The sequence below is a fragment of the Nannospalax galili genome, unplaced genomic scaffold (assembly GCF_000622305.1).
Source record: "Nannospalax galili isolate Female #2095 unplaced genomic scaffold, S.galili_v1.0 scaffold17, whole genome shotgun sequence".
Lineage (NCBI taxonomy): Eukaryota > Metazoa > Chordata > Mammalia > Rodentia > Spalacidae > Nannospalax > Nannospalax galili.
The window spans coordinates 9,137,895-9,149,720 of NW_008342276.1; the positions used below are offsets into that span (position 1 = coordinate 9,137,895).

The window sequence follows — 11,826 nt, forward strand, 5'->3', positions numbered from 1 at the left end:
GGCAGTGTGCACCACAATTATTTAAATTAATTAAATACAGTGGGGTTTCTGCTATGCTTCAGACTTGCCAGTTGCTGAGGTATGGACTAAACATCTTAAAACTTCTGAGTTCATATCTGTAGTGTATAAGGAAATCTGACTTTAAAACATTGCTTAAAACTGAAAAATAGTTGCAGAAACACCTACTTGTGTCTAGCTGCCAGTAATCAATGAGGTTGCTAAGAAAGTGTAACACATTTTGGAAAAAATTGTTTTCAAAGACCTCATGAGAACCGAAATGAAGATAGAGTTCTGCCTTTAAAAAGCGACCAAAGGTAGCTACAATTTCTTCTCCCTGAAATTCCTACATGTTAAGAACCTGGATCTTGGAAGGGGCTCAACATTCTCCTTCCACAGGATACAGTGGATACAGCCACGGGTTGGAAGGGATGGAACGCTGGGACTTAGAGCTTTCTCCCCGCCTCCCGCCCAGCTGGCCCGACTCTCCCTCCCTTCACAACTGTGAAGCCAGCTATATCCCCTTTCCAGACAGCAAACCGCCGTGCCTTTAGCCGCCGGTTAAAACAAGCCCACCCGGGTCACATATTTGGGAAACCGCCACAGTGCAGCCCCCAGAGAGCATCTTCTCACATCCTGAGAGGCCGAGAGCTAGCCTTCCCGCAGCCCGAGGACTCGCGGGGGTCTCTAGGCCCCGCCTTTGACCCGCCCTCTCCGGCCCTTGCCCCGCCTCTATCCCTGCCCATTGGCCGCAGGGGGCGGGACAGACCCTCCCGAAGCCCCACCTCGCGGCCTCTCGCCAGCAGGCGGAAGTGACGCCTGCGCAGAGCCATTTCCGGCGGGCCGAAACTAGGAAGAAACTTGGAGCTGCTGAGGCTCCGGAGTGGTCGCCGCCGTCGCCGTGCCCCGTGCTCCGCGCTGCGCGGAGCTGTGGGAGGCCTGGCCATGGGGCGGCGCCGGGCCCGCTCGGCCTAGGCGCGCGGCCTCCCGCGGCCTCCCCTGACGGACCGGGCGCGGGCGCGCGGGAGGCTGCGAGTCAGCCGCGGCCACCGCCGCCGGCCTGGGTGCCGGCACCATGAACATCGACGTGGAGTTCCATATCCGGCACAACTACCCCTGGAGCAAGCTGCCGGCCAACGTGAGGCAGGTATGGCCGGACCCGGGTCCCGGACCGCTGTCACCTGCTCCTCGGGCCGTGGGATCCCTGCCGGCTCCGTCGTTCGGGAAATCCGGGCCTCGGTCCCCGGCGAGGAGGCGACGCTCTGGGGCCACGGGCTCAGCGTGGGCCTCCCTAAGAGGATGGAATGGCGTCCATCTGTCTCGCCCGGTGCCTGGCCGCAGACTCCATGCAATCAGGCGCCTGCGCTACCGAGATTTAAAATAAAGCCCTTGACCTCCAGAACCTCAGGGTGGTGGGAGAGGGATGAGAAAAATGCATCCAGAGTGCAGGGTGACAGCAGTTCAGACGTGCCTCCGCTGTAGTGGATGTGAGAGTAAGATTGCCCAGTAGAGTTGGCAGGCTGTGTAAGAGAAGGCTTTTAGATTGGGCCCCGGAGGACCAATAATAAGAAAGAAATGAAGAACCCCCGGGAGAAGGAGCGTCATTTTCACTGACTTGGCTCACATCGGAGATGTGTACGTTTTGATGTGTTTAGTGCATGTGTGATGAGACTGGTCGTGTAGTCACGGGGCCTGATTTTGAAAGGTCTGTGTGCCTTGCGTTGTTGGTTGGACTTTATCCTCCTGGCAGGACGCGTTTACTAGGGATGTGATGTATCAACAGGAGTGTGAACTGAGGTTTTTTGGAAGTTAATGCGTAAGCTGAGCGGCATTTTTACTGTTTAACAGATATTTATTGAACACCTAATAGATGTTATGCCTTGTTGTGGGTGTAGATGATTTACAGCAGTCAGACAAATACCTTTCTTGCCTAGAGCTTGTATTTTTGTAAAGAAAGACCGTGAAGGAACTAAGGAGGGAGAACAAAACACAAAAGGTGGTTTACCATCTTAAGAAGGTACGGATATGGGATACATATGCGGCCTTCAGTTAGTTTCTGTTTCCTCGTGGTGACGGGGAAGGGATGGTATTTTGGGGGAGGCTTGGAATGGTGGCAATCGTGGTTTAAGGATTATTGTGTTTTTTGATTTCCACCCCCTAGGTCTAGGGAATAAATAAGGGTCTGGTGAGCATCACATGACTAAGAAAATGCTTTTAAGACACCAAAACCCAAGAAAGTGGGAAGATAGGCTTCAGAGACTTGAGATTCTTATATATCAATATGTCAGTTTCTGAAACGTAAAGAAATCTGAAGTAACAAGTTTCTCTTAAGTTTCCTGAGGGCTTTGGTGGTGTATCTGAAGACCACTAGAACAAACACCAGCCATTATTTCCAGTTTTTTCCTTGACTCATCATCAAATGTGGTCAAAGATAACTAGATTATGCCTAACCTGAATAATTGATTTTAAGTAGTATTGGCAAAAGCTTTCTAAAGCTTACTTATGATGATTAAAATAATCATAGGATATATTAAAATTTGGTGCAAATATGAAATTAAACTTTGTGTGTGTGAAGCCACTTAAAGCACCACTTGTTTTTGTTTGTACTGTGTGGCATTTATAATGGTTGCAGAACCTGTCTGTACAAGTTTGCTCCCTTAGACCTTCTCCAGCTTTCCCACTGTTTCCTGAGGTCAAGCTCCACCCTAGGTCACTTTTCTGTCTGGTCTCTTGCCCTCAGCAGAGGACCCTCCCTTCCTCTCTTCACCTGTACCAGAGTGAGGTGTCTAAAGTTTGATCATAGTCCTCTTGATGTCTGTCCCTTTAGTCTAGCTTCTTGTTGACTCCCCAGGTAGAGTGAGGTGTCTAAAGTTTGAGCCTAGTCCTCTTGCTATCTGTCCCTTTAGCTTCTTGTTGACTCACTCCTGGGAGGCTTCCTGACCTCCTAGATCTGCAGTAGTTGCCCTTGACCGTGCTGCCATTGTACTGTTATTTCCCACAGCGGTGCATTTTCTGGTGACATTCTTTTTTTACCTTATGTTCCCTAAACACCTGTGTATAGTTGGCTTTTAATAGATATTTGTCAGATGGCATCAGTTTGAGATGTTTCCTAGGTAGCCAAAGCTCAATCATATTAAAAGAAGGGAATATTCTTTGTATGGAAAGAATTTGTCCTGTGGTGTTATAAATACTAAGTACTTTGATAGGATTTCCAGTAAGTATTGATGGGCTTAATTTGGAAATGACTCATTTCCCACTTCTGAAAGCTGAGGGGAAGGAAACTTGGATTTTTAAAAACAAGCCAAGTTTTTTTATATGGGTGAGATGAGAAATTTTTTGGTGATATGGGTCACACCAGACTTTAAAAAAAAAAAACGCCTTAAAAAGTTGTAGATAAGCTGGGATTTAGCTTAGTGGTAATCACTAAGCATGCATGGGGCCATGGATTCAATCCCTAGCACAGGAAAAATAAAGGTAAGTAGGGCCATTGTTTTCAGGATTTTTCTGTAGTTTACTAATGCCTTGCATTCATTATTCAAAACAGTTTGTAGTTCTTTTATTTAAAGGGACATCTTATGATGGATTTCAAGGATCAATTTGTGAAACAGTTTTTGTGGAGAGGTGTACCCAATAGGATGTACACAGTGGGGTTTGCAGAGTAGTGGCTGTAGAAAGTCGGTGAATGTAGCAGTACAGTTAATGCTTTGTAGCTAGTACCTGTCCGCATCTACCTTTTCATCTTGTGCTGTTCTTTTTATATGCATCCCAGCTTCTTCTGCCAGACTTTGACAGTACTGCTGCAGGGCCAACATTTTCCCTTCCTTTGTTAACTAGCAAGCCTCAAAAATAATGGACCCTTATATTCTGCATGAGTGGCTTGAATTGTACTTTTTATTCTATAAAGAAAAATTGCTATACCAGGAATAGAACTTGAAATGAAGGAAATGGTTGTTAAGTAATGCTACCTTAAAAGATTTTATTCAAAACAGAAGAGTAAAATTTTTAAGTTTGGAACTTGTAGCAAGATGCGTGCTTGTGCATGATTGTGTTTTGTGTTTGCTGAGAAAGAGACTTTGGCAGTAGAGCTACTGGAATTTCTGAAAGGTTTAACAGATGGCCTGCCATCTTGAATCCCCTAAATGATCTTCAGTACTGACCTTAGCCTTGGTGCTGTGCAGAGGATGGTAGAGTAGTTTCTTCAAACAAATTCTGCTCAAAACTCTTGTAATGGGAAAAGAGCATGAACACAGCTATTCTACCAGAGCCTATTAGCTCTCTTTAACCTCTGTTAAACTCATCCAGTGTGGGAAGAAAGATAGATGCTTGATTTTTTTCGCATCATTTCCTGGCAGTGCTACCAGTTATGGGCCAGTTTATTTAGATAGGCTTTTCATCTGTGATTGCCATAAGTGAAAGACAGGTGTGTGGACATTTGCTTTGGCTTTACAAAACCTGTAAGAAATACGACGACCTGAATCCTCTGATCATTCTGTTGTTAATGATGTCTAGCTTCACATTATAGTGTGTTGGAAAAACCATACTTAGTAATTAGAAGGGAGAGAGCACCCAGATATTAAGTTATCTCTGGTCACACACTAATGTAACGTTGACTGTAATCAAGTATATTTATTCTTTGCTTTCATAGCACTCTAACTTTGAACTTAAACACCAAGTGCACAGCCAGAAAGTATTTTGTTTACGTTGTTGATTTGGTGGTCACTGATTGAAAATATTGAAACATTTTCTTGGTTTATCTTGTATGTGAAGACATATTTCTTACTGTTACTCCTAGTTAACAACTTCTCACATAGCATTTGTTATTAGATTTTATGTCATCTCAAGATGACTTAAAGGTGATCCAGGAGAATGTAGGATGTGTACAGGGTATATGCAAATACTACACCATTTTACATCAGGCTGGAACATGTCTGGATTTTGATATCCTTAAGGTGGTGGGACTAGTGCTGCATGGATACCAGTGAGCAGCTGTATACCAGAACTCCTAAGCTGTCTAAATGCTTCTAATGAAGCTGTAAGGAAAAGGCATTTTAATTTTTTAAATTTATTTTATGTGTATGCATGTATTGCCTGCACGTAGGTAAGTGCACCCATGTCGTACAGTGCCTGTGGAGGACAGAAGAGGCTGTCGAATCCCTTGGAACTGGAGTTACGGACAGTTGTTAGCTGCCGTGTGGGTGCTGGGATTCGATCCCAGGTCTTCTGCAAGAACTACCAGTGTTCTTATCCCCTGAGCCATCTCTCCAGCCCGGAAAAGGCATTTTAAAGAAGCACTCTTACATAAATTTGAAATGTATATTCTGTAGAAATCTCTAATAATCATAGCTTTTAGTTCAGAATGGCTGAGTTGGGAATCTGTCTGTCCTTAGTTACCTTTAAATTTACATAAAAGGTGTGAGAAAGCATCTGCCATACATGCATCAAATTTGGGATGTCCTGGAGGAAGTCTTTGCTAAGCACAACTTTGTTACTGAGTGAAGCTATGCTCTTATACTGCTTTTCTGTCTTATATAAATTTTTTGGTAATTTTAGTGAATCATCCTAGAAAGGCACACTGCAAAAAGGCATGTGATCTTGTTTTGGTTGTCATAGCAGTAAACTCAACATGATAAAACTTGAGCAAATACTCTTTCTTCAGTTGTGGACATTAGAGACATCAGGATAAAATTAGGGGTCATGTTTTTTTAATATTATGGTAGAAAAAGTCCTGTTCATTTTGGAACCTGTTTAATAGCTATATGAAATTTCTTTTAGAGTCTTGGAAATTCACAGCGGGAATATGAAAAGCAGGTTGTTTTGTACAGTATCCGCAATCAGTTGCGCTACAGAAGTAACCTAGGTAAGTGGAAATGCTTTAACATTGGGGTGGAAATGGGCATTGGCTGAGTTTCATTTGTGCAAGTTTGTATTTTCAGTACATCCTTCACAAGTCTGAAATTATTCCACATATGGACTTTAAGAAACTTTGTTTTGTTTCCTTCTAGCTAATAACAATTTATATTGGCAAGTGGATTTTTCTAATTTTGATGAAAATTACTTGTAGAGTATCGTTTATAGGTTGATTTTCCTCTATAAGATATTGATCTTGGGGCTGGAGAGATAGCTCAACGGTTAAGAGCACTGACTGCTGTTACAGAGGACCCAGGTTCGATTCCCAGTACCCACATGGCAGCTATGAACCATCCTTAACTCCAGTTCCAGGGGAATCTGAAGCCCTCTTCTGACCTCTGCAGCATTGCACAACACCGATGCACTCACATACATGTAGGCAATACACTCGTATACATAAAATAAAAAAAAAATAAAATAAATTGATCTTAATTCAGTATCCTCTTAAGATGAGAAAATATGCCAGAGAAGAAAAGGACATCAGTTCCTAATCATTCAAGTTTTGTTTTGTCCCATACATTTTCTGAGTTATGTAACTTTAATGAAAAATTCTATAATAACTGAAACAAATCTTTTTTCATTTTTACTGAATTTTTGTGAATTTCATGTAATATATTTTGCTCATATTTAGACTTCTTCCTCTATCTTCACGCTTCCTTAATATGCCCCACCTGATTTCATGTACTCTGCTATATATATTAAGGCCTATAGGGTCAAATTTAAGCTCCCAAATGCCCTTCGGTGTGAGTCCATCTACTGGAGCCTGGTTAACATATCCAGTGTCACATCCTTAAAGAAAACTGACTCTCCCTTTCCCAGTAGCTCTTGATTGCCAATAGTTCGTCAGCTAGGGTTGGGCCTTCTCCACTTCCCCACTTCTATGATGGGATTTTATCTAGCTTGTGCATGCTGTCAGCATTCCTGTGAGTTCATATGGGTAATGACAGCTGTCTAGAAAACGTTCCTTTTTGTCATCCATCACCTCTGGCTTTTACAATCTTTCCACCCCCTCTTCCTAAATGATTGCCAAGGCTTGGGTGGCAGAGGTTTGAAATAAGTGTCCTATTCAGGGTTAAGCAGTCTGCAGTCTCTTAGTCGCTGCATGTTGGCCAGTTGTGGGTCTCTATGTTAATCACCATTTGCTGCTTGAGGAAACTTCTTTGGTGAGACTTGAGAGATGCACTAATCACTTGATCTGGGGGAACTTGCAGGTCTGGGGCATGCAGGGATCTGAGCAAATGACCAGACCTCGAGATGGAACAAATCTTGTTCCTATGGATTTTTTTACTCCACTTAAAATACTTATTTTTTGTCAGATTACTTTGGTTATTCTTTTCTGTTGTGATGATATGGTACTTTTAAGCATAATATTTCAGAGAGTTTTTCCATGCAAACATTTTTTTCCATTGAAGGCAGACGGCTTTTCGAATTTAAAAAACAAAACATAGGGGTTAGGGAGATAGCTCAGTGGTAAAGTGCCAGGACCTGAGTTCAATCCTGAGTGCTCACATAAAAAGCCAGATATAGTGGTGTGCTTGTAATTGCCGCATTGGAGAGGCAGGGACAGGCAGATCCCTGTGGCTTCCTGGCCAGCTAGCCTGGCTTAAGTGGTGAGCCCTCTGTCTGTCCCAGTGAGAGATCTTGTCTTAAAAATCAAGGTTAGAGGGCTGGAAGAATAGCACAGCTGTGAAAAGCTAAGGCTGGGCTTGGGGTTGAGGATTTAGCTCAGTGGTAGAGTGCTTGCCTAGCAAGTGCAAGGCCCTGTGTTTGGTCCTCAGCTCTGGGGGGGGGGGGGGGAAGCTAAGGCTAACAACCAAAAATCAAGGTAGGGGGCTAATGTGATAGATAACTCATTGGTAAAATTGTTGCCAAGACTGACATCCTGAGTTTGATACCCAGGAACCACATCATGGACAGAGAGAACTGCCTCCTGTAAGTTACCCTCTGACTTCTACACGTGTGTAGACACACACACACACACACACACACACACACACAAATGTAAAGTCAGCAAGAACAAAACTAAGGTTAATGACTGACATTTGAGGTTGACCTTTGCATATGTATACACACACACATACACACCACATACACACAAATAAGGTGGGTTTTGTTGCATGGGCTTGTAATCACAGTTACTTGGGAGGAATGTAAGTTCAAGGTCTGCTTGACCTATAGAGTGAAGTCAAAGTCAGACTGAGTAACTAGTGAGAGCCTATCTCAAAAGAGAAGATAAATATCAGGCCAGATAAGTAGAGCCTTTGCCAAGCATGTCCCAGGTCCTGATTTCAGTCCTTAGTGCCATAAAAACCAACCAGAAAACCTTTAAAAAAATGTACTTCCTTGAAAACTAGTAAGATGATATGGTAAAGAGTGTGAGACTTACAGCTTATGTTTGGTGTTGTATTCTTGTTTTCTGATTTGATAAGGATTCTTTTCTCTACTTCCATGTCTTACTACATTTGACTTAAATATACTGCTTTTGTCTGATAATTGTGCTTGGTTCCAATAATTGTACTTGTCTAGCTTATATACAGTTTTGAAAATGGTGTTCGTAAAGTAGTTCATGTTACAGTTATAGTGACTATGTAGTAGTAAGACTCCTGAAAAACTAGAACGTTTCTGTTTCTTGCAGTTAAGCATGTCAAGAAAGATGAACGCAAGTACTATGAGGAACTACTGAAGTACAGTCGTGATCATCTCATGCTCTACCCTTACCACTTATCGGATATTATGGTGAAGGGCCTGAGGATAACACCATTTTCATACTATACTGGGATCATGGAGGTGAGTTTACCGTGAGAGCAAATCATTGACAGTGAGGTGTGACTGCGTGTCAGGGCTGCTTTATATCTGGTATCAGCTTTTTAGTTCTCAGCTACAGTGGTCATGGGGTCTGCAGTTACAGTGTAAGAAGGTTGCTGGTTTCCAGCTCCCTGAGCCATTCTTGCACACGTAGTTGCCATTACTGATGTTTCTGCATTGGAAAGGTAGCAGTTTCTGTTCTGTTTTTGAAGGTCTTGTTGACCCTTTGTGCACTTGTGTTACTAATCAATTATTTATATTAACAGTTAGTACAGAATTTATTGCTTTCAGTCTATAATACTGAAAATGTAGGTTACAGAATCGGACAGTAAGCTCAGGAAAGCTTAGTGTGTTTATTCACAAACTGTATGAAAAAATGATGACACAGACCCAGCATTATATAGTACGTGTCAGGAAGGAGAAATGTGTCACTTGTCCTGACTGTTAATCTCTGTAATTACCAACTTTTAGTTTTCAGCTTTTTTCCAAAGCTAGTTTATACTTGTTTCTTGTTGAATAGTTCTAATACAAGCTCTGTATTATTTTAAAGTGAGGCTTATATAAAGATAGTATATATTTAGTATTTGTTCACTGTTCAATGTTTCATTATGTTGAATGCTGCTATTTTGGGTTCCCTAGATACTGGAAGAGCAAAGCATAGAATCAAGGAAGCTGGGCACCAGTATAGTGGGGAGGCTGGTTCCCTTGTGCTCTGTCTGGTGTTGGCTGAGCTTTTCTTTGGCTCCATAAGCCACCCTATGCAGGTGCTTCTGCAGTCTCATGGTTCTGAAGTTCTTTTTGAGGCCTTATAGTTTTAGTGGCCTGAGGAAGAAGCAGGGTAGTCTAACAAAGTGGCAGCTAATCAGTAAACTCCTGCTGTCTGATTTGTTTTTCTGGTGTCTCCACAGGGTTTGGGGAATAAAACAGAATTTTGTACATTCATCAGCATTCATTTCAGTTTTATGATTGGGTATACCTTCTGGGCTAAAAATGGGTATTATCCTGTAGTAAACATTTGGGTATTACTGGGAGAAGTTTGGGGTGGTGACTAAGTTTAACTCTGATACTAGTTGAGACAGGAGCAAAGACTACGAAATCATGAGAATCTTTGTCGGTAGTGCATATTTTGGGTGCATGTTGATAGAGTTCACACATTATTGGCTTTCTGTCAGAGTAGGAATGTAGGATCAGGTATGAAGTTTGAAAAGACTGGAACCTGAGCTCTAATAGAGGCTATGGGGAAACTGTCTGGAATTCAGAATGTTTTACAAAACCTTGACCCAGGCACTGGAGAGATGACTTATCAGTTAAGAGCACTGGCTATTCTTATAGAGGACCCGGGCTCAGTTCCCAGCACCTATATGGAGGATAACAACTGTTTGTTAACTCCAGTTCTAGGGGATTTGAGGCCCATGGGCATTGCACACATATGGTTCACTTATATACATGCAGGGAAAACACACACACACACACACACACACACACACACACACACGATAAATAAGTTTATTAAAAAAGAAAAGAAACCTAGACTCAAAGTTCACTCTCCATTTACTAGATTGAGGCCATGGAGTAAGTACCATAATGTTGCATGCGTGCTTTAGGGTATCCTCTGTGATCTTAGTGTTTCTCATAATAATAGGTATTCTTATAACAATGTGTATTTATACACATTTTTATCTGAGATTTGCATTTCATATTTTATATTTTTTTTCTTTTTAAAAGGACATTATGAACAGTGAGAAAAGTTATGATTCCTTGCCTAATTTTACTGCTGCTGACTGTGAGTATTTAGTTGTTCAGAAGGAGTAATGTTTAGATAGTGTCTTTGTACATACGTTATCTGTTAGGATTTTGATGTATTTTTAACCTGAAATAATGTGAAAACAATGTTGAGAACAACATTAACAACATTAACAATGGTTAATGGGAATTTTATTGCATAACAAATGTGAGATTTAGTCTGAATGTCAGAGTATTCTGGAGTGGTAGAGTCAGAAAATAAGGACTAAGAAAGGACTAACCTTTATTGTAGATTAAAGTTTGCTGTTATATGGGCTGTGTGTATACCAAATGAGGGAGGAAAACCTGTGCACAACATTTTACAGCATCACACAGTTTCTGCAGACATAATCTGCTGATGATTGATTGTGCTGTTTTAGTGAAGTACATACTTAACGTGACATAGTTCTATATGTAAGAAACTGCTGAGATGTATGCTTTTAAAATTGGGAGAACTTGTGCTTTTTAAGTACTTTCTCATTAGCATTATTGGAAGTGACAGCTTGAATTCATCGCTTCCAAAGTTTAGTTTTCATTTATATTGTGTGAAGTATTCTTTATTAATTTGATGTTGATGAACCATGTCAGTCAATAAATAAAAGAATATAAACTGAGGATTTTTCCTAAAATCATTGGAAGCATACTCATATTTCAAGATGTAGTAAATGTTTTTAAAGGAAAGACTTTCTTTCAGGTCTGAGACTTCTTGGCATAGGAAGAAACCAGTACATTGACCTTATGAATCAGTGCAGGTCATCAAAAGTAAGTCATTCCCTTTCAGTTCTGGCTTCTAAATTACAGTTTGAGTAGGTTTTGAGTAGGTTTTTCAGAGTGGTAGAAAAAATGACTTTAACTTGTTGAACCAATTAATGTACTTTCCAGACACATAGTGAGCAAATCCTCAGTGTTCTCTGGGCTGTAGCTTAAGTGATAATTGAGTTACAGCATATAACATGTATTTTTTAAAAATATTTTATTTATTATTTTATGTGTATGCGTGTATTGCCTGCATGTAGGTAAATGCACCCGTGTCGTGCAGTGCATTTGTAGGTCAGAAGAGGTTGTTGGATCCCTGGGACTGGCATTACGGACAGTTGTTTGGGTGCTGGGCTTCGAACCCCGGTTTTCTGCAAGAACAGCCAGTGTTCTTAACCGCTGAGCCATCTCTACAGCCCCAGGAACACAAGTTTCTTCATTTAAATTCCCCATATTTCTTAAAGTGAGAAATCAAAATTTTAAACTTGAGTATTTGTATTAAAATAATCAGTTGCTGTTTTCCCGATGTGAATTTTACTTTATCTCTCACGGAGGATCTTTCCTGTGCATTGCAAAGTG

The 11,826-nt window shown here is 41.4% G+C and overlaps 1 protein-coding gene across 1 annotated transcript in view; it reads left to right on the plus strand.

Annotated features, from left to right (window-relative positions):
• Positions 1-836: 836 nt before the first annotated feature.
• The window catches only part of Fam91a1 (family with sequence similarity 91 member A1), a 43,331-nt gene continuing 32,341 nt past the window's right edge, over positions 837-11,826 (plus strand). The window contains exons 1-5 of the mRNA XM_008838017.3: positions 837-1,144; positions 5,770-5,854; positions 8,540-8,691; positions 10,435-10,492; positions 11,186-11,253. Coding sequence (XP_008836239.1) covers positions 1,073-1,144; positions 5,770-5,854; positions 8,540-8,691; positions 10,435-10,492; positions 11,186-11,253 — 435 coding nt within the window. The 5' untranslated portion in view covers positions 837-1,072. The remainder of the gene's footprint in view (positions 1,145-5,769; positions 5,855-8,539; positions 8,692-10,434; positions 10,493-11,185; positions 11,254-11,826) is intronic.